General features: G+C 43.2%; 1 protein-coding gene across 2 annotated transcripts in view; it reads right to left on the reverse strand.

Moving 5' to 3' along the window:
- The window catches only part of ARB2A (ARB2 cotranscriptional regulator A), a 267,179-nt gene that overhangs the window by 71,789 nt on the left and 173,093 nt on the right, over positions 1–22,297 (reverse strand). For both annotated transcript variants that reach the window (XM_059833865.1, XM_059833863.1), the window contains one exon: positions 1,355–1,471. In XM_059833865.1, coding sequence (XP_059689848.1) covers positions 1,355–1,471 — 117 coding nt within the window. The remainder of the gene's footprint in view (positions 1–1,354; positions 1,472–22,297) is intronic.

Raw genomic sequence — 22,297 nt, forward strand, 5'->3', positions numbered from 1 at the left:
TAGGTGTATATTTTAATTATTATTCATTTTACCAGTAGCCTTAAACCTGATTAAAGTAAGAGATATCCAGGTGATATGCTAGTCTTAATACCACTCAGCCACACTTCACATATGTAAAATTCTTCTTTCTTATAGGAGATTTTCAATGCTAATGTAAGTTATGACACTCCATCCACTTTTTAGGCCATTAATCATTTAACTTATTCTTTAAGATCTACTTTCTGCAAATGAAATTAAAGGTAATGCACTTGTCTTATTCAGACTAAATGCTTAAAGAAAAATGGAGTTGTCAGATTCAAATTACAGGATTTAAAATTTCAGTTTTACTACATAACATATATTTTAAGGTTTTGATTTCCCATAAAGAAAATGGGGATTTTTCTGACAGAGCCTGTAGGGGTTACCATTCTTTATATTTTTAACATTTAAGTCAAAGCTGTCAGGCTGCATCCCAGGTGATTCTCTATTCCCATCAGTCATGGCGCATAAAACTGTAAGGTTAAGTCAGGAATAGGCAGTCTATACAGAAAGTTTCACTAAATCCACAGGAAAAAGCAAAATCTAACAAAAAGTTCAGGATGCGACTAGTTTAAATTTGCCACATGCATCTATTGTTTTAGTGTTCTCCAACGGGAATGTAGAAAACACGGACATGAGCCTGATCTGGTGAGGAAGAGACTCATAAATGGAAGTTTAGTTGGTCTACGCTTTAAAAAATAAGTTTTTTAAAATCTCAGCAACCCCATACTTAAGTATTAAAAGAATAATGAATGAATGGCATCATCCTTCACCCAAGGGTGGAACTTGGTGATGTTGGCCATGAACCAACACCAGATCATCTTGGACCAACTAGCTGTTGGTAGCTGTACAGTAGCAAATATTCCGACTTTTCATTGGGAAAACTTCAAAGCACTTCAGAAGTAATTACATCTCATAAAACTGCTGAGAGAAAGGACTTTTTGCCAGTCGTACAAATCACCAAACTGAGTCACAAAGAGCTTAAAGGGGCTTTTCCACCATCGCCAGATCAAGCCAGGAGCGCTGGCTGCACCCAGGGCTTTGCTCCAGATATCAGGCAGTGCAGGGGCTGCCTTGGTATATGTGTCTATACTGCTGTGCAGCAGGAAGAAACTCTGGACTCGATTCTTATTATTTTGACTGCTATCTTTGAAGTTCAGAAATGGCTTTAATCTCGGTTATTTTAGGGGCTGGTATGGGCACAAAATTTCCACGCTCCTGTAATGTGCTGTCTTTCATACCCTGAAGAAATGGAAGAGGTCAGCAGATAAGACATGTTTATAGAGCCACATACAGACGTATATACCCCAACTCTTTAAAAAACACCCGGCCTCACCTCTCGCATCCACTCTCGAATAGTTTTCCCAACTTCTTGATGCCACACATTGTGAACAGAGTCTGTCAACGCCACAGCAGTTACCTTATTCTTTACTTCTGCTTCTCGTTGAATCATCTGTTAAAAAATATTGGCTTTAAGTTCTTTCTTTCCATTGAATAGAGTCTGCTTAGTCACAGATAATGATCTTAAATTAAAAAAGAAAGAGCAATACAAGTTCAATACTTGACTCCACTTGTTTTAAAGTTTATACAAATCCTAACAGCTCCAGAAACACAGAAAGACCTAATATTTTTGATAAAAGAAATAATACTAACTTTTAACTGACTGAACTATTCAGTCCTATTATTTTCCATGTGGCTTGACAATTCTAGGATTAAAGGTATCATAGTGAAAAAATGGAAGATTCCCTGAGGACACCTTTTACAAGCTTCTCCAAGTTCCTATTTCTGTGCTTCAGGGAAGCTGGTACCCGTGGTTCACTGTAAGCTACTCATGACTATCATCTACTAATTTTCAGTAGATTGCTGTAGTTTTTCTGATGTGCAATCTTACTTTGACTTGTATGGTTTTTTTTCTTTTTCTATCCAATTTAGCTACCTTGCTCTCCCACCATGGTCCCAAAATTCTTTGTGGTCTCTCTTATACATGTGCTTACCCAGATAATGCTGGAGCCTCTCAACATTTTTAGGATATTAAAGAGCCTCTGTTGTTGCAAATGACAGTATGACTAAATAATATTAGTTCTAAAACCAATTAAATGATTGCTGCAAATAACGCGAGCGAACTGACAAAGATGCTGTGGAATTCAGCGCTGCTCTGCAAGATAAAAGGAACTGGGAAAGAATAGTTTGATATCAAAGAGAGACAAAAAGGTTTTAATCTCCTGACACAAGTGACCCTAATTTGTAACACTGGATCAAAGAAAGTATAATGAATTATACTTATAAAACCAGCATTTCACAACTAGTGTCTTTATCACCGTGTATGCCGCACTAAAGTTAGTATTTTTTTTCAGCTTCCTTTTGTATAAATGGCAACATATACAACATTTCTAAACCCAGGCGTTCTTTGTTCATGCTCTAGTACAGGCTGCACCTCCGAAAACACTGCTCTGAAAGAGACTTTTACAACGGGGATGTCAAATATATTTTGCATCAGAAACTTTGAAAAAACCACCTTGATCCAGATTTTTGATACAAAAGTAGCATTTTCCCATACTTATGCAAACTATCTCCTAGTTTCTTCAAAATATCACACATGTAAACCCTTTTGACCAAACAAACACTCTTAGTTCCAGTTCTCCATAACTGCAGTATGATATTCCGAATTATTGCATTTTTAAGGCATTTTAAGGAATTATTGCCTTTTTTAAAAATTTACATTATGTATATTTTAAAATTAGCGTAAATTGAATTAGTATTCTAATGGAAAAATATTCACCACTATTGGCCAGGTAATGCCAATGCGGAGCTCCCTGTTCCAGAGAAAATCAGGTGCCCACCTTCCCCAGTACTGTTTTTGGTAATGTCGGTATTACATGACTCAGGAATTCAGCTGAGCTTAGGACATCTTTGGCAAGTGCGTATGAAGAAACTCTTAAGAGTAATCTTTCTTCATGTGAAGCTTTTCCATACACACTGGTTTTCTTCATCATTTACTGTTCTGCGGGGCACATTTAAAGTGTAGAATTTTTTGGGGATGGGACATAACAGGTACGTGTGTGGGGGACAAAATCACACATTTAGGACAAGATCATCTACTGTAAGAGGGCGAGCTTCTTTCAGTTGTAACCTGATACTGACATTCTCAGCCAAACCTCTGATACTGAGCACTAAATTGCACTGTAAATAAGATGGCAAAACTCCCTCCATTGTGAAACCATACGTAAGAATAGTGAATCTCTCAGGACCATCTTCGGGCCATTGCAGGAACCACCAGTGATTCTGCTAAACCCCTGAGCTCCAGAGGAAGGTGGAGCCTCAAAACAAAGGTTTTTATTGATGCTACAATCCCCCTCCCCAAACCTATATGGACATCTCAAGCACCAATAAATGCGTTCTCTCTCAAAGAGCTGAGTCACTCAGACCTTCAACCAGCCTGGTTCAGCAGAACTTGGGCTCATTATGAATATCTCGTCTGCAATATCCTATTCTACTCTACTCTACTCTATTCCATTCTACTCTACCCTACTCTATTAAGTTCTTTACAATTACACCAGGCCCCAAACGTGGTTCAGATCTGCCAAACATGTGAAAATACTGGTTTTTAGACTTCAGCTTTACTGTCCCCTTATCAGGCAGAGCTATGTGCATCAGATGATCACTGAAGAGATAACCCTTTGACTGCAGGGGAAAGCCAGGGTGGTTTTGGCAGGGCTGTGGCTAGTCTTTTTTCTTACCAGCCATCACAATGATCCAACTGCTTTACCTTGACATAACAGGTAAGGTGGCATCACCCTCCTTCTCTAAACAGGACAGCATGTGCAGAAGGACCTTCAGCTTCAGGGCTGCAGGTCCTGCTAGGTTGTCAGGAGCTTGTGTTCCCAGGCTTCTCCCAAACCCAGCACCATATGTAGTGTGGGTAGGGGACCAGACCCTCCGTTCCACATAAGAGCTCTAAGAGTGGCTCAGAAATCCTACCAGAAAAATGGTTCTCTGAAAGAGACAGTATCTGAAAACAAGACCTGTAAGCCACACATGCCCAACTTGCACTGAACTCTGCTGTATATTGAATAAGTTTTAGAAACATGCCGTACGTACTAATATACCTGTTCCAGTGCTGTGCATTCCAGCATGCGTTTGGCTGCACTGTCTTGCACAAAATGCTGTGATTTAAATGGGCAAAGAGGCAAAAACGTCATTGTCCTTGAAGTGCATGTATCTACCAATTACTCGGAGTTATTGCATGCTGGGGGAAGCTTAAAATTGTCACCAGCTCGTTGTGTTCCAGCATGACTCCCTCCATGAAGGGCTGGTCTTCAGAAGCACTGCTAATGACCAGCAAGGGTAAAAAATACGCTCTGCTGTGGAAAAGCAGTCTTTTCTCAAGCTATTGTGTTCCACATTTCTGTTTCAAAAACTAGCCACCCAGTTCAGCTAAGAACATCACCTTTTTCTTCAAAGCAGAAGGAAATATAGATGTGCAGTTCCCTTCTCCCTTTCTAGACCTAGCTCAGGTTTGCTAGCCATTGATCGCCATCTCTTCCTACTCTTTCTTCATATGGTACATGCAGTCCTTGCTTTTCCAATCATATATGATATGGGGAATAAATATGCAATACCCGACATGCTGCTGGTGCTTGCTGCTCAGCTTTGCGGATGCCTGCAGAATGGCATTCTCTTCACAAAGAGTCTGAGGCTGACAACGTGAGTTTTTTTGATAACTCAGCCGCAGTGCTGGGGCCAGGACAAGGCTCATGGATGCAGCAGCAAAGAGGGATTGAAGGGATTAACTGAGCTGCAGTTACGGATTTCTCTACGTCCAATCCAGAAGAAGTAAGTTTTGGTCAGCATCCATGCCCTTGTGAGCCAACTTGGAAAGAAAATAGACAAAAACCCCACCAAGTGGAGAAAGGATCAAGGGTATAACCTTCACTTAAACAAGAAGTCTAATGTGTCCATCTTTAAGTGACACAGAAATGTCACAACAGAGCATGTCAAACCCAGGACACTTAGCTTCTACCATAACAGCTCAAGTTCCATGCTACAACAGGACATTAACTGATAATAATAACCAAGGAGAACAGACCCAGGTGATGCTCAAGCAGCAGACCCTCTTATCAGGGATGACAATTTATCCTGCAAGAAGATATAAGAAGCCTATGTGCTTTTGGCCACAGAAGCTTCAATACTCAGTAAATGCTTCAGATTCAATGGATTGAGTTCACAGTTAACACATATGTAACTTTTCTAAAAATAGCTTTGAATTCACATGAATTTTAAAAATTAAGTAGCAGAATAAAATTGTTAGAGTAACATATATTAACATTCAACACAAATGTAGCACGCAACTGCCATTCAAACTTGATAGAACTACAGAGTTGTACCAAATTCCAAGGGAAGGATGCTATGGGATGCATGATTTACAGTTCCCAGGAATAGTTTTAATCCATGCAGCCAGTACAGTCTTTTAAAGCGGATGTGCTAAAATTGAAGATCCTTAATAGACCACAGACTATTTACAGTCCTACAAATTACATTTCTTTTCAGGATAATGGTGTTTTTTACAAAAGCAACAATTACAAACAAAGACCTAAGGATTTTGTCTAAAGTTCATTTTATGCCTTATACTTTTTGTACATCAGTGAATTCCATAGACAGGAAGTTTTCACAGCCTAGGAATTACTTAATTTCCTGCTCAATGTTCATTTTCAAATCTTAAATTATTCTTAGCTGAATAGATTTTGCAGGAAGCCATCTCTCTGTGCACCCCTTCATTGGATGGCTTACGGCTCCGCTCACTCTGTCCTGGCATTTCTTCTCCCTCTTCCAATAATTCATTTATAGTCAGAAGCAGGTAAGCTGGCACTTCTCTGGTAGGTAAACTGGTTCTCATTTATTACTACATCACTCAATACACCACTCTGGGTCCTCTAGACTTTCCCAACCATCTTTTCTATTCAGGCATTTCCATTTTACCTTTGGCTTTGTGCTCCTTCTTTGTAGTCACAGTAAAGTTTGGGTTTGTAATTTATTAACCATTTATCATCACTACTTTATATGTAATTCCCTTAGAATGGCAAGTCGTAGAGCAGTGTTCACCACAAGTTAGAAAGCATTCAGGCACCTTTTTGAAAAAGTTGTCTCTACCCCAGTGGTTGAAAATTTGTTCCTTCACTTTGCAAGGGAAAACGTTAATTATCTGATCGCACAAGTATTCAAGTCTATCACTTACATAAGCAATAACTTGAAATCCCCTAAAAATGCATTTCTTAAATTTGTATATCTTAATTACGCATTTATTGGTCAACTTAATAAGTGTTCCACTGCTAAACTGTCTGTAAGGTCAGACGGCAATCCTCTGTAAGTTTATATTACACAATTATCATAACTTTATCACAGAATCACAGAATCACAGAATCACTACGGTTGGAAAAGACCTGTAAGATCATCAAGTCCAACCTGGGGGGGAAAAAAAAAAAAACCAAAAAAACAAAAAAACACCACCACAAAAAAACAAAAAAAACCCAAAAAAAACCATCCACAAACAACCCATGCAAGCCAACCACCACACAACAACAACAAGGCACAACACACCAAAAACCAACCCACCCAACACCACACAGCACCATGTCCATCAAGCTACATCCCACAATGCCACATCCACACGCTCCTTGAATACCTCCAGGGAGGGTGACTCTACCACCTCCCTGGGCAGCCTATTCCAATGTTTCACTACTCTCTCGGTAAAGAAGTTTTTCCTAATATCCAGCCTGAACCTCCCCTGGCGCAACTTGAGGCCATTTCCTCTAGTCCTGTCACTCATCACTTGGGAGAAGAGACCAACACCCACCTCACCACAACCCCCTTTCAGGTAGTTGTAGAGAGCGATAAGGTCTCCCCTCAGCCTCCTCTTCTCCAGGCTGAACAACCCCAGCTCCCTCAGCCGCTCCTCATCAGACTTGTGCTCCAGACCCCTCACCAGCTCCGTCGCCCTTCTCTGGACACGCTCCAGCACCTCAATGTCCTTCTTGTAGTGAGGGGCCCAAAACTGAACACAGCATTCGAGGTGCGGCCTCACCAGCGCCGAGTACAGGGGCACGATCACCTCCCTACTCCCGCTGGCCACACCATTTCTGATACAGGCCAGGATGGCGTTGGCCTTCTTGGCCACCTGGGCACACTGCTGGCTCATCTTCAGCCGCCTGTCGACCAGCACCCCCAGGTCCTTTTCTGTGGGGGAGCTTTCCAGCCACTCGTCCCCAAGCCTGTAGCGTTGCCTGGGGTTGTTGTGGCCAAAGTGTAGAACCCGGCACTTGGCCTTATTGAACTTCATCCGGTTGGCCTCAGCCCATCGATCCAGCCTGTCCAGATCCCGCTGCAGAGCCTTCCTACCCTCGAGCAGATCAACACTCCCTCCCAACTTGGTGTCGTCTGCAAACTTCCTGAGGGAGCACTCGATCCCCTCATCCAGATCATCAATGAAGACATTAAACAAGACTGGTCCCAAAACTGAGCCCTGGGGGACTCCGCTTGTGACCGGCCGCCAACTGGATTTCACCCCATTCACTACAACTCTCTGGGCTCGGCCATCCAGCCAGTTTTTTACCCAGCGAAGAGTGTACCTGTCTAAACCACGGGCCGCCAGCTTCTCCAGGAGAATACTGTGGGGAACAGTGTCAAAGGCTTTGCTGAAGTCCAGGTAGACAACATCCACAGCCTTCCCCTCATCCATTAGGCGGGTCACCTGGTCATAGAAGGAGATCAGGTTGGTCAAGCAGGACCTGCCTTTCATGAACCCGTGCTGGCTTGGCCTGATCCCTTGGTTATCCTGCACGTGTCCCGTGAGCGCCCTCAATATGAGCCTCTCCATAACCTTCCCCGGCACCGAGGTCAGGCTGACAGGCCTGTAGTTCCCCGGATCCTCCTTCCGACCCTTCTTGTAGATGGGCGTCACGTTGGCAAGCCTCCAGTCATCCGGGACCTCCCCCGTTGACCAGGACTGTTGATAAATGATGGAGAGTGGCTTGGCAAGCTCCTCCGCCAGCTCCCTCAGCACCCTTGGGTGGATGCCATCAGGCCCCATAGACTTATGAGTGTCCAGGTGGCATAGCAGGTCGTTAACTGCTTCCTCCTGGATCATGGGGAGCCTATTTTGCTCTCCATCCCTGTCATCCAGCTCAGGGGGACAGATACCCTGAGGATACCTGGTGTGGCTGTTAAAGACTGAGGCGAAGAAGGCATTAAGTACCTCAGCCTTTTCCTCATCCTTCGTGACAATGTTCCCCGCCGCATCCAGTAGAGGATGGAGATCCTCTAATAATGACAAAAGGTTGATAACTTTATTATCTGTAGTGTATGCATATAAAACATAGCCTCATATATACATTACATATGTAATATATGTAGTGTGTATATGTATTTAGAATAGATGATTAAGTACATCCTTGGTATATATTTTATAGCATAGCACTCTTGTTAAATGGAAGCATCAGTATGCTAAGAGATGACTCAAAGGTCTGATCCTGCAAACGTGAAAATCCATGAATATCCCAGTTAGACTTCAGGTAAATGGCCTGTGGGAGTAACTCTTTGCAGCATTGATTCCATGCTCTTTATACCTATTCTAACCAATTAAAAAAGGCTAAAAATACAAAATTCTGAGAAAGGTAAAAGGAAGTTAAAACATGCCTCTTCTGTTTTTATGGGATCAGACAATCAAATCAACCTCCATGACTTTGGATCTGGGGGATACTTACTCCTCTGAGTTGCTTGTAATTAGGTATGATGAAAAATGGATTGAAAAAATAAAAAATGCCCATGAATTTTACTTTCTCTTGAACTTCTGAAAAAACCTTTCATCTATTTCCCCTGACTTCCATTGCAATTTCAGTTGTGGCATAGTGTTTACATGGTATGCACTGGGCTTGAATGGGCATGCCTACAATAAGCATTTGGCCCGGAGCAACATAATTTTGATGCAAGTCCTCCATTGTCTCCAGTTGCCTCATACTGGTTTGAGTCTCTAAGAGGTTTTGGCATGTGCAAACTGAAATCCTTTCAGAGGAAACTGAACTAGAAGCCCCTGTCCAAATGTCCTCAATGATTTCCAGAAATGAAATGAATTTGCAGTTGAAATTCTGCTGGATAAAATGGCATCAGCTGGACTCTGAAATATTTGTAAAAGCAGTGGTAGGCGGGAAGAGAGAAGAAATCACGTGTCAGGAATGGCGTGCAAGAGGGCAATTTTTACTTAACACTTTTGGAAGGATGTGCGGATTCTTTCTTGGTAACTTCACATGATCTCCTTGGAGCTGGTACATGTCTACAGTCATTCAAGATCCTCTGCAACCCTCCTTTCACTCAGTCTCATACAAACCAAGTAACTGGTCTGTCTGAGTGATAGCACTTTAGCCTTTCCTCAGTTGAGAAGGACTCCACCATGAAGCATATGATTCTGTATGTCTGTAGTGCAAGTTTGTCCGTCTGGGATTCCCAAGACTTTTCACTGCTTCCTGGATATAATTCCTGAATTTCTGAAATACTCTCAGTTTTTTGCAGATCTTAAAAAGGAATTAGATCCTCAGGTCTTCATAAAATATTATTCGTTAGGGATTAGAATTACCGAGCAACTACACTTGAACAGCACATAGCAAAAATAATAAATAATCCGAAGTTAAACTCGTTCCCATTTTCAACGAGCAACAAGAGTAAATTTCCCTAAATGAATTCACAGACGTGACAAAATCCCTGCTTGCAGTAGACAAAGCATCTGATGATACACAACAGTTTTTAAACAGCAGAAGAAAACATCTGCAGAGATACAATCATAGAACGACCATAGCCAAGTACTTTCTGATATTTTGTTCAAAGATCTATTGGATGCTGTATCTACAACTGTGAAGATAGCTTTCTACAGCAATAAATCATACTGCAACAGTAATAATAACGCATGAACATATTAGAACAGATTGCTTTAGAGCATCTGGAATCTAGGACTTGTCACAGTTCACACTGTAAACCAATTTCTGTTGCAGAAGGTCTACTGAAAATTTCCACACATACCTTATATTGGGTGTGTAAGTTTATAAAATCAATCATGATTAGAAAAATATTTAATTCTAAAATAACTCAAGATTAAAAAAGCATAGGGGTCATCTCCCTTATGCATAGCTCAGTAAAAAAGCCAACAAAAAAAACCCTGGACACAAAATTCTGCTGGTAATATTCTGTGAACAGCACAAACAGAACTCATGGCTCTCTAGTATAAAAGCCTCAGGCTTCAGCTTTATTAAAACTTTAAACTTAATAATGCAATTCTCCCGCCTCTCTTGTCCCCAGTGTCTTATGACAGAGAGCTTACAGGAGAAAAGCCTTTGAGGACCTGTAATAACGTGGAGAACACCAAGTTCCCAAACGCAGGCAGCCGTGCTAATAGGTGCAACAGGACCACGGGTAGGGATGCTGGCTCACCTCGCTTACAAACCTCCCAGCAAATCTGTCTAGTACGAACGAAGCCTAACCGTTCAATAGAAAGCCCATCACATAATGTAAACTGGTATGATACCGTGTGGGTAAAAATATTTGAATGGGCCCACCAGACCTCACCCACAACAGCTCAAGCCAAAACAAGCCGGTGGAAGGGCCATCCTCCACGGCCTGGCGCACAAAATGTTGGCATTCTGCAGATAGATTCCTTGCAGACCAAAAATGTACATGAGGCAAGAGGGTTTGGCAAAGCTTTTCCCATCACAAGCTCAACTAAAGCGAACAAAAGCCAATTCCTTTTTTAATGCATCTCAAGATATTTCAGCGGTGAAGTTTGCTGAGATATTTTCCTCTGGGCTGCCGAAGAACCGCAGTGATAGTCAGGAAAGGAGGTCTGGAGCAGCTGGGTCTAACTGGAGTCAGCCAGTTGGTATTCCCTCCTGACAGCAGAAGTCTGCTGCCCCAGAATTGGAGATCAGAGCTGGGGAAATCTCCGTACATAGAATCATTGACATGAAAATAAAGTTTTGAAGGGTCAACAACTTCCGCCTATCTCAACCAGGAAGAGAAAGTGAAGCTTGATGAGTTTGAGCGTTAATGTTCCTATGCTGCTGACTGCAGCAGGGAGACGTTGGCTTGCCTCTAATATATGAGCTAAAAACCGGTCCGGTCTTAGGAACGTAGAGCTCCACAAGGGCCAACTTATGCTGCCAGGAAGCAGCCTAAATTAGCATGTGCAGTATTTGGCACAACTAATCCTGAAGAGCATCTGATTCTCAAGCTGGGTTGTTTAAAGGTAGCTTGGGTATGTCCACTGCAGCACATGAGCCCCAGGAAAATCATATCTGAAAAATCCACGTAGTTCTCTAAACTGTATTTAATTTTGTATTCACCGTTAATGTGGACTTGGGCAGTGGAAGATCTTGCAAGCGCATGGTCACGCCTAAACCTCCGGCACAGCAGAAGATCCTTTGCTGCTCTGGCTTTACCATGTGTCTGTGTCAGCAGCATCCTCTTAATAGAGATGCAGGAGGTTTTCTGGCAGGAGGCTGCATCACGTCTCCAAATGACATGAGCTCAACCAGCAAGAGCACTCCTCTGTCGGAATAGCTACGCAAAACCTGCACTCGAGGTTTTGCTAACATAGTTATCTTGGCTGGGGTGGTGAAGGATTTTTTTGATCTCTTAGCTGATACATCTTTGCCAGTAAAACCTTATGCTGTAGGTCACAGCTTTGCTTTTTCTTGGTTTACCTGGACTTCTGAAGCACTGGATAGCTGTTTGAGAGCTATGCCTAGTTTGAAATGAAAAAATAAAAGTAAAATAAAATAAAATAAAATAAAATAAAATAAAATAAAATAAAATAATAATAATAATAAAAAAATCCAATACAATACCATAAACCAAACCAAATTAAAGCAAATCAAATCAAACCAAAACTATTAGTAAAAAGTGCCTTAATCAGAACCATCTCGACCCAGGACTGAAAACTCTAAGTGCTGTTGCATCAAGAAAGGTCAAGATCTATGTGGTCTAGGAAGCAGAGATGTCTCTGCTTGAAACTGGGAGTGCTCTCAGCCTCTTGCCCCAAACTTGCTAGCCTGGGTTCAGTTTTCACGATGACTTTCACAGCCCTAGACAGCTCCGAGCACGGGGAAATCACAAGCCAGCATTTAGAACACATTTCCTTGTTTGAACGTGCGTTGGGTGCCAGACTTCCAGCCTGATCTTGCAGACATTAGGGACAGTTTAACAGCATTTAAGAGCACTATTCGCTGCACAGTTGACCCCTAGCAGTGATGCATGGTTGACGTTTTATCAGAGGTGCCCTGTCGTACCCCAGCGAGGTGCTGAACGCTGCCTGAGACCTATGGGTGAGCAAGTATTAGTAAGTTTTCAAACCCCACCAGTTTGCTTTCTGTTGACGGGAGTTGTAGGAAGCTCCAGACTAGGGAGGAGCAGGTCTCAGGGTGCAGACAGATGATTGAGTTACGATGACTCCTCCAGTCACCGCCTGTCAGACTCGCTGCGGTAGCTCGCAGCTTGTACGGGCTCCGCTAAAGGGTGGCAGCAGATAGATAGAAGCTGGGTTGTTGATGCTGCTACCAATCTCGGCCATCTGGTCCACCCATCTGAGGGATGCGACTGCTCCAGGGCAGAGACACTCATCTGCTCCCCAGTCGGGCTCCGTGCCACCACCGTTTTCAGCCCCGGGCCTTCGAGCCTGGTCAACATCTCTGAGGTTGTTACTTTGGGTGATTTCAAATCAATTAGAAAGTGGGGATGGACAGAAATAAACCCTTCTGACACTGGGAGAAAAGTTCTTCCTAAGGTACTTGCTTGAGCTGGACATCTTTCACATTCCAGTGGACCAGCTTTGCTGTATCTCAACAACCAGTATGCATATAAAATGGATCAATAAAACTAGTAATTTACTCTCTGCATGTCTTGTTGGGCTTCTCTTTTGCATCACATAGGGTGAAAACCTCTAAAGGCCTTCAACCAGAACGTGCAGGTTCTTGGAATGTTATTTACTCAGATAAAGTTAAAAAAAATACAGTGATCTTAAATCTCTGTGTTGACAAATTAGTTGAAATAAACTGCTCCTGGAAATCAGTCAGTAACAAAACCATTAATACACAAGGCTTGAAAATGAAATGATACAAGGGGTTGGAGTTTTGTTTTGATATTTTACCATCATGAAGGTAATGGTTCATATCTAATGAAAAACGTGGCCCGAAGTAAGTTATGGAAGTAATTTTCCCATGTTTTAATAAATGTGTAAATCCAGAACTCAGCCTACAAGTGAACAATCATATTAGTGAAATGAATGTGAAACAATCAAGTAAATAACTGTTTTTACATGTTAAGTATCAAATACAACAGGGTAAAATGGCATTACTTCTTCATTGCTTCTGACTGAACGATACATGGAGAACTTTTATTACAGCTTTATGCAAATCTCATGCTGGTGCATTTTTCAGTGAAATAGTCAGTTTCCTTATATTTCATTTTATACCTAGAGAAACAGAGAGAATTGCATTGGTTTAATGTCAAGAAGGGCAAATCCTCCACAGATATCTCGATGTTGCCTGAACAAGGACCAAGCATTTATTTAAGAAGTTGCCCCTATTTTATCCTATGTGTACACAAACCTATCAGCCTATGTATTAATTTTTATTAAAAGGCCAGACTTAAAAAAAAAAAAAAGAGAGAGAAAAACTGAGTGTTAAGCTCAGCACCTCACAGATGAACATGAATTCTGACATCCTTGTTATTTAAACACAGACAGCTGGATTTCCACTTCAGCCAGAGGATAAGACAACACTCGCTCTTCCTGTCCTTTGAAGCCTCAGCTTCGACTTTTGCAACCTCTGAGTAACTTCAGGAAGGAAAAGTCTCTCCACAGGCAAGGTCTCTGAGCAAGAGGGTATGTAAACGGAAACTTTTGGGGTCACACAAACTCATGGAGATAACTCTCTTCGCCATTAGGGAATGGCAAATTGTGATTTATTATTGCAGGCAACCAAAGGTTAGGAGCAGCAGCTTCCCTCTCTTTTCCCAGTAAAATGCTGCTGCCGCATGCACGTTCCTTCACCAAAAAAGTATGTGCACGTGGTGTGGCAGAAAACCAGATCACACCAAGCCAACCACAACATGACTGACATCTTCAAGGTCTGAAAAAACAGTAAAGCAGCAGGGGAAATAACTAGATAATTTTTTATCAGGTCTCTTATCAGACATTGGACACACCATCAGGTATCAAACAAGGTTTTCCACCCAGTCGCGAGATGGGGAAGGAGCAGCAAGGATAAGAAGGCTCCACGGAGGAGAAAATCTTTCATACACAGAAGAGCTTTGTGAAGGAGCCTGAAGGATGTATAACTAATCTAATATGACAAATGATTCAGATGATAAAGATCTTCCAATTCAAAGTAGAGAACAGACTCTCAAAAACAGTACACATTCATCATTAAATGTCTGGTCCACGCCCTGCGCCCATAGCCGCCGGGCACAGCTGTACTAGCAAAGGAAGCCCAGACCCTCCATCCTCCAGAGACACAGGGCACAGACCTGCTCTCCAGCTGGTCTGGAGAGCCATGGCACTGCTACAACACACAACTTCCACCTCAGCATCCCTGGACATGGAAATGGGCTGGGGGACCAGGATGCTGTCTCACTGCCATGAAGTCTTCCTTTGTTCATCCTCCTGGCCTGCTCAGTGATCTTGGACCAACCTGGTCATCAGCTTGCTCACATCATTTACTGCTGAGTAACGCTCCAGAAGACTCGTGTGCTACTTGCTCTGCATCACCCTCAGCATGAGCCCGCTAGTCAAGTAAATACCACAAATCATCCTCGAGTACTTGTGACATTAGTCAGACAAGTGATGCCAGGTAGTGATGAGTCAACAGAAGAACAAGGAGTGGTGTTTCTTAGCGTAATGAGTGCTGTCGTGCCTATGTGTCCGGACAACTGATGCTGCACAAATGCACCGAAAAATCCCAGCTTCCCATGTAGGAAAGTACTCATTTATCACATGCACTTCTTTAGTGAAATAACCTAAGCTCTCATACTGACAAGCCTCAAAGAGAGAATCTGGCGTGTTAAGACTGGCACATGTTTATTTTCATGGTTGTTAGGAAACGGATAAATTGTCCTGAAAATTCTGGATCGGACTCTGCCTTTGGTGGTTGCACCCAGGTTGCCAGACCAAGACTCTTCCGTAGCTATCAGCCAAGCCGTGCCGGCTGGCTCCTGAAATCAGGCTACAGCAGTGGGCAAGCTGGGATGGCATGGAGAGCACTGGGCAACCCTCCCCTCTCAATGCAGGAGGAGCCAGCCCGGCAGGGCTGCTGCGGCGAATGGCTCTGGGCCACCGGGTAGGACCTGAAGAAACAGCAGCCTTGTCCTGTGACCGCGGCATCTCCGGGGAGCTCAGGATGCCGCAGGACCGTGAAGATCAGCCAGCCCTGCACTAAAGCACAAACTTTCTGCATTCTCCAAAGTTTCTGGCGTACTTTGAAAAAAGGCCTGCTGTGGATTTAACTACTTACCCATCTTTTTAAGCTAAGAGCTCATCATCTTCGACTTAAGAAGTCCCACTTCAAAAAAAAAATAAATCACAGATATTGTGGAAGGCAAAAGACACTGTGTGAAATCTGCAAATTCTGGCCCTCATCAATAAAAATTCAAAATGTTAAAAACATGGGATAAGGTAGAAAGTCAGCCCCTCTTTCCCACAGCATTTCATGCCTGCTTTGTGTTATATATCTACCAAATGATAAGCTCCTTGAAAGAAAACCATTTTCCTTTTGTTTGGTCCTGAACACACAGTTGGAAGTTCAAGCATCTAGCACACAGAGAGGCATTCCTGTATGCTCTTTGCCTAATTTTAAAATAAGTTAAATAGAATATACATAATAGCCATTTAGTTAGATCAAAGGCAGCTGGAGCCACCCCTGGTGTTTATTTCCAAACCATTACACATCACTAGCAAGATATTCCCCATGACCCTCTGATCTTGCAAGGTTCATAAGCAACGCTAAAACCAGAAGCAACTGCGAGCTTTACTTCTGCTCCTTTTCCTCCAAAGTCCCCTTCAGTGATGAAACACACCTGGATAGCTTTCCCACGTCTTTATTTCGCCACCAGCACCATGACCACGGCTTCCCCAGGGCAGAGTGGGGTGCCGGCCAGCAACCCCCTACCACGAGGAGTCTGGCTGTACCCTACCATCGGTTGAAAGTCATCACGTAACTGGACTTGACACCAAATACCATTCACAGCTCCCGTCTCTGGGGGCCTCGATATCCAGATTCGGCCTTTTACAAAGACGAGACCCTGGCTGTATCTCCAGTACTTGGACAGATAAGCCCACTCTCCGGACACCGAAGGCTCCTGCATGCTTTGGGAGGGAGGTGTACCAACGGAGCGCATCAGTTTGTAACATACTTTAGAAACATATATAGTGCTGAATCACACTTCAATCTGCATGCATGCACTTAGAGCCATATAAAGGTCCTTTTAAGCTGCACCAAGAAGCATTGTTATACCAGGACAAGTGCCTTGTTGGGAGGTTACCTCAGTTTAAATAAATCCCTTTCTAAACTAATGAATAAACTCTCAAAACCCCTGAAGTATAGACAAACTTTACTCTGCTGAACCCATCCTGAGTCTGCCTATCCCTAAAGCACTCTGGTGCAGCCTCGGAGCAGAGGACCCGAGCTAACTGCTGGAACCAAACCAGCTTCCCCTGTGGAAAGGGAGCGAAGGTTCATGCCAGACTTGAAAGGAAGCTTTCCCGAGCTTAACAACAGCTGTGCCGCCAATGTTTTCAGTTTATTCTTTTTTTTTCCCCCGTAACCTTTGTGTGAACTTCTGAAATGAATGGCTTTGGCTTATAAACCTGCGCTCCTGAACCAAACAGCCCCGTGAAGCTGGCAGTCCTTCACCCTCACCCCTTGTACTGCTAACCTTAGATCACCCCCCCGCCAACGGGGAGGGAGATGCAGGTGCAAGTAAGCTTGAGGAAAACATTGTGAGCGGCTCACAAAACACCCTGGTGCTATGGCATGGAGAGACATGGCTCCTGCAGGAGCTTGGACAGCCTGAGCTTTCTGGTGGGACACGGTGGCTGCTCCGAGTCCTGTGGACCTCCGAGACGTTGGATATCAAAGCATTATTGGATGCGGATGGTGTGTTTTGGATCATAAATACATCATTTGGGATTTTTTTTTTCCTGCACTTGCTGTGGTTTCTGGAGGGGATCGCCTTGCATCGCGAGCCAGCTAGCTTGGCTGTTGAAGGCCCAGCGTGACAACAGTGGCAATAAATCCCACCCGAGCCATTCTTGCAAAACACGGATAATGAACACGTGTTGCGGTAGACAGGTTTTATGGGTACACTTTTCCAGCTTCGGCTTCAAAGGTGAGGCCACAAGTGTGTTAGGCAGATCACACTCAACAGTGGAGGACATGTTCTTGGGAGAGCAAAGACCTGTGCCAGCCCTGTGCCGGACGTGTATCCCGCTGGCTGGTACCCTGCCAAGCTCTGCTCAATGCGTGCCTGTGTTCTATATTCCCCAGTTGAGGTGTTATCAGCAAACTCCAAAGTTTGTGCAAGTAATGAGGGAGCTGGCTGATGTGACCCATTTGATCCAGCGACGCTTGGATTGATGAAATATCGTTTAGGATTGATGAAATACCTAGCTCTGTACAGAAAGAGCTACTGCAAGCTATATGCAGCATGCCTGCTCTTTCAAAAAACCACCAGTTTTCCTTTGGTTAGTTTTGGGGAAAAAGTCATAGTTTTATAATGGGTTGTGTGCATCCCTTTGGACATAAACACACCTCTAAATTGTGAAAGAGATTTCCACAGAAATGTACGGAGCACATATAGCAGACAGTCATCGTTTCAGGTTCATATATTAATGAACCAGAAATTACATTCCCTGTAAAGTAAGTGTCCTCTAGCACTCCCCTACCTTAAGGAAAACAGCACTTCAAAATGCTGACAAGAGCAAAGTCTACAAACCCATCATTTAAATATCTGACAGTAAGCACCAGTAAGAGATGGCACTAGAAAACGTACACTCGAAAGGGCTCCTTTCCAGGTACTGGGGGATTTTCTCTGTTTTTCCTTGTTTTCAGTATTTCATTTTACAAAGCTCTTCCAACATTGATCTGAGCACACTGTAGCGATATGAGCCACATACAGCATGCAAGCCTACCGAAGTTGCAGTCTGATAGCTTCCACAGCGTTACTGCAGCACTAGACCCATCAATAAAAATGTTTTCACACTCTATATGTCAAAATCAATTTTACTAATAAGTATGACATTTCTTCTAAGATGAACAAATTTAGTAATTTTCTTTTTGCTTCCCATTTTTTTTTGCAATTATGATTTTATCTGTTGGAGCCTAATACGGAAGTAAATTGGAGTGATACCATGCGGCTCAAATTAAGAGATATCAGTCCAGTTCTTAAGTAAGCTGGTAACAATTTTTAACGAAGCAATGCTAGTGGGAAGGGATGGTGGCAGTGCTGGGAAGCAGGGTCTGCTGTTAAAGCCCAGAGCAGCTGTGACAGTGCAGATTCAGCTGCGTGCTCCGCTAACTTATTAAAATGATTTTCTGGAAAACAAACCACCAAACCTTTCAATGCGCGAGCAGGTCGTTTATTCCTACTTAAAGGGTCCGAGTTGAGACTCCCAACGCAATGGCTAGGAGTGATTTTCACCAGGCACTGGATATGGATCACTCTGGCATTGCACAAAGGCTACTGAAAAGCCATCAGCTGGCAACAGCTTTCGGTCACTACTAAACAGGGGGCAGATTTGAACCAGTGACCTAGAAGTGAAAGACTTTGTAATCTGATTACCAATCCCTTGAGCCATCCCATCCCTCCCCTTTTCTTTTTTACTGATAAGAGAAAAAGAGTCTTATTACCTAAGCAACTTTTGTAGCCTGTTAGCAATGCAAAAGCTTTCATTTAGTGCTTAAAAAGGAAAGTCTCATGGGCACGCTTATTAGCCCATCTCAAGCACAGGCTCTGTATTATTTTTCCCTATTAATTTCAAAATAAATGTATTGGTATAAAAGTGTAGCACAATGCTTTTTCTGATAATGATTTATAGTAAAGTTCTTGCTGATTAAAATAGGTGCTGATGAGAGGGTTTTACATAGCTGTGGAGTCAACAGATCCCTCACTGGCAAGCGAAGAGACAACATGCTCCTTTTGTCAGCAAATACTCCAAAGAATATAAACGCATTACCGAGGTATGGTGCGTATCGCAGATGATAAGCATCTAAACCGCTTGTTTTTCATGCATAAATCATACTTTTAAACAACCACGAAGATGCTTTTTCTCATTCAGAAGCGGGGCTTTGGTAAGTGTTATAGTCTCATCATCAAATATTATTTTAATGCACACGCTGGATCTCCCAAGTACGCCGAGACCCATTTAAAGAGCCTTTAAGAGACGATGAAGCTATTGTTTCTCCTTTTCCTTCTCTGTCCTCTTCTCAAGACCCTCGGGAAGAAATCTGGGAGACCTTTTTTGCCAGTTTTCTACCTCTTTTTTGCAGACATTGTGGCCCACGCATTCACGCGGCTTCCTTTGGCTGGAGGTAATAAACGATTAGCTACAGCATAGCAGTGCGGCGTTCGTGTTATTCTTCACTGTACTACACTCAGCCAATGTCTCAAAAATTAATGCAAGTGTATCAGGATCTGAAATTAACTTTTTATAGCCATAAGCAACATCCCGCTAGGAGGGGGAAAATCCTATTACAGCAGTTCTGGCATCTCACTGCTTGTAGACCGTTAGTACGCACAAAATAGGATTTCAAATTATAAAATGGTGAATGCAAAAAGAGTTGTTCTGTATTGATTAAACTTTTTTTTTTTTCTTTTTGTTTATGAACCGATAAAGCAAAACTAGGTGATGCTCGCTCTTGTTAAATGACAGATCTATTACTAAGGATCGGGTAGGAGACCAGACTGTCCAAGACTACTACGTGATTATACAGAAATAATTAGGAAACCTACATATTTATAATAAACATGCAACACTGTCCCCTGGAGTTGTGCAGTAACTTCCAGGATGATTTTTCAGAAATTTATATACTGACTACACTGTTTAAAAACACATTGCTAAGAACCAGAATGGCTCAAAATCACTTTGAGATTTGCAAGCGATTACGCTGGAGTAAAATAAAATAATTTCAATTCACTCTGCACAAAATATAACCTTTTGTTATAGTGGCTTGCCTTCTACTGGCCATGAGTTCTGGCTAGGGCAGCCTTTTAGAAGTTTACTAAAAAAGTACTTTTCCTAAGTAAGAAAATCACTACATTTCAAACAGCTGAAAATTAGAGCTTGTATGTGGAAAAACCTTTAGTTACACTGAACACCCATCACCTCAACTCACAGATCATTTGCAGGGATCAGACAAACCAGCTGTTAACTGCACACATTTACGAATACTTGGTGTGAGAAAATTTATACTCTCCCTGAAAGTCAGCAACAGTTAAGCAGAAAGAAATATTTTGGCTAAACACCGGAGTGGTAGAACAAAAAACTAGATCACATTTGATATAGGGCCCGATCCCAAATTGCAGCTTAAGCAATGAACGGTGCTTTAAAGCATGGGACTTAATCTCTTGAACTTGCGTGCTGGAATTTCATAGCAGAGGAAAACGCCTGACCTGGCCAGCACGCAGCTTTTGCTACAGCGCTTTGCTGACTGCAGAAGACAGGGATGAGCTAATAGCAATGCCTGGTGTCTTCACATTGAGCTTGGACGTTATGCTTTTGATAACACGCCTAATATTGATATTAATTTTCTGATGTTTGTGAAATCATGCCTGCTTTTATTAACCTGATTAGCCTGACTACTCCATGTCTTTTGTAAATCGCATCCAAAATAACACTGCTAAAAGAGCCCACGAACAGAAGACACATTTGAACTTGGAACTGCGACTCAGGTGATTTAGTGTTGTGTAATTAAGAAACGTTTTTCCAAGGGTAATGTAGATGATGCCCATTTTACACAGACTGAAGACGCACTCTTTAAACTTCCTATTCTTGTCCTCTGCTTATCTTTCTCTTGACCTCTGCTGAAATAAATCACCCTAACTCCTCAGTACTCTCCCCGACGTGTTTCTAACGCCGTGCATCACACTTGCTGGCTGGAAGCACAGCTGGCAAGGGATCTAAAGCCCATCGCAGGGCAAACTCAGCCTTCTGGCTTTGCCAAGGATGACATTTCGAGGTTTGCTGTTTTTCCCCCCCCCCAAAAAAAATTGTTAGTGTACGGGACGCTCGATTCTGTCGTTGTTTGCGAGTACCGACGACTCCACCCATTATCTTAACACAAGGCGAAAAGCGAAACAGCAACAAATCAAACCGCCCGGAATTTCTTAATACGAAGGCGACTGCTAATTAAAGCGAGATTGCAGAATTCGGCTGCGTTCTGCTGGCGGTCCCCGAAGGAAGCTACAACCGAGGACAAGCAGTGCCCTCTAGTGTCACCGGCTGCCGAGAGCCCCCCCGCAGCATCCCGGGGACCGGCGGCGGGCGATGGAGCATCCCCACCCGGGTGCACGAGTGGGAGTGGGCTGTGGGCGCGCGTGGCCCCGCGCACGGCCACGTCCGGGCGTTACCGCCGGCGCGCGCCCGTTTCAAGGCGTTGCGCGCAACCGTTACGCGCTTGCACCAAGCCCGTGTGCGTGCCCGAGCCCGCGCGCGCACGCACGGGTGTCATCGTGCATTATTCTAGGTCCGCGGACGCGGACGCGTGCACGAGCGCGCGGAGCCTGACATGGCCAAGATGTCTTCAGCGTCGCGGGCAGCTCAGAGGAACGATTCGGCGGGGAGCGGCAGGCCATGCGTGAAAGCGGGTGTCAGAGAGCCCGGCAGAATCACTCGCTGTGAAGATGTCTAATAGGAACTGCTGAATACACAATACGGGCAGCATGGGCTGAATGGCTAAATTGGAGAGGCCAGAACACAGTCAGGAGGTTTTGAATCCGTCAGAAATTATAATTAAACCTGCAATGAGTGTTTTGACATCTTCCCCCCTTTTTTTGTTAATGGGAGGTTAAGACTATGTAGACTTTATTACGGTCCAGTATCAACAATTTTGTAATATAACTTCTACGCCTTTTAGCACATTACCTCAAACTTTACTCTTCGGATATAAAAAATAGTCCCTTAGCACTCTCAAAAATTTCTCTCTGACGGGAAAAATTCCACAAAACTTCAGGATGCCTTGTATATTTAAGCTGA

The sequence above is a fragment of the Gavia stellata genome, chromosome Z, assembly GCF_030936135.1.
Source record: "Gavia stellata isolate bGavSte3 chromosome Z, bGavSte3.hap2, whole genome shotgun sequence".
NCBI classification, from domain to species: Eukaryota; Metazoa; Chordata; class Aves; order Gaviiformes; family Gaviidae; genus Gavia; species Gavia stellata.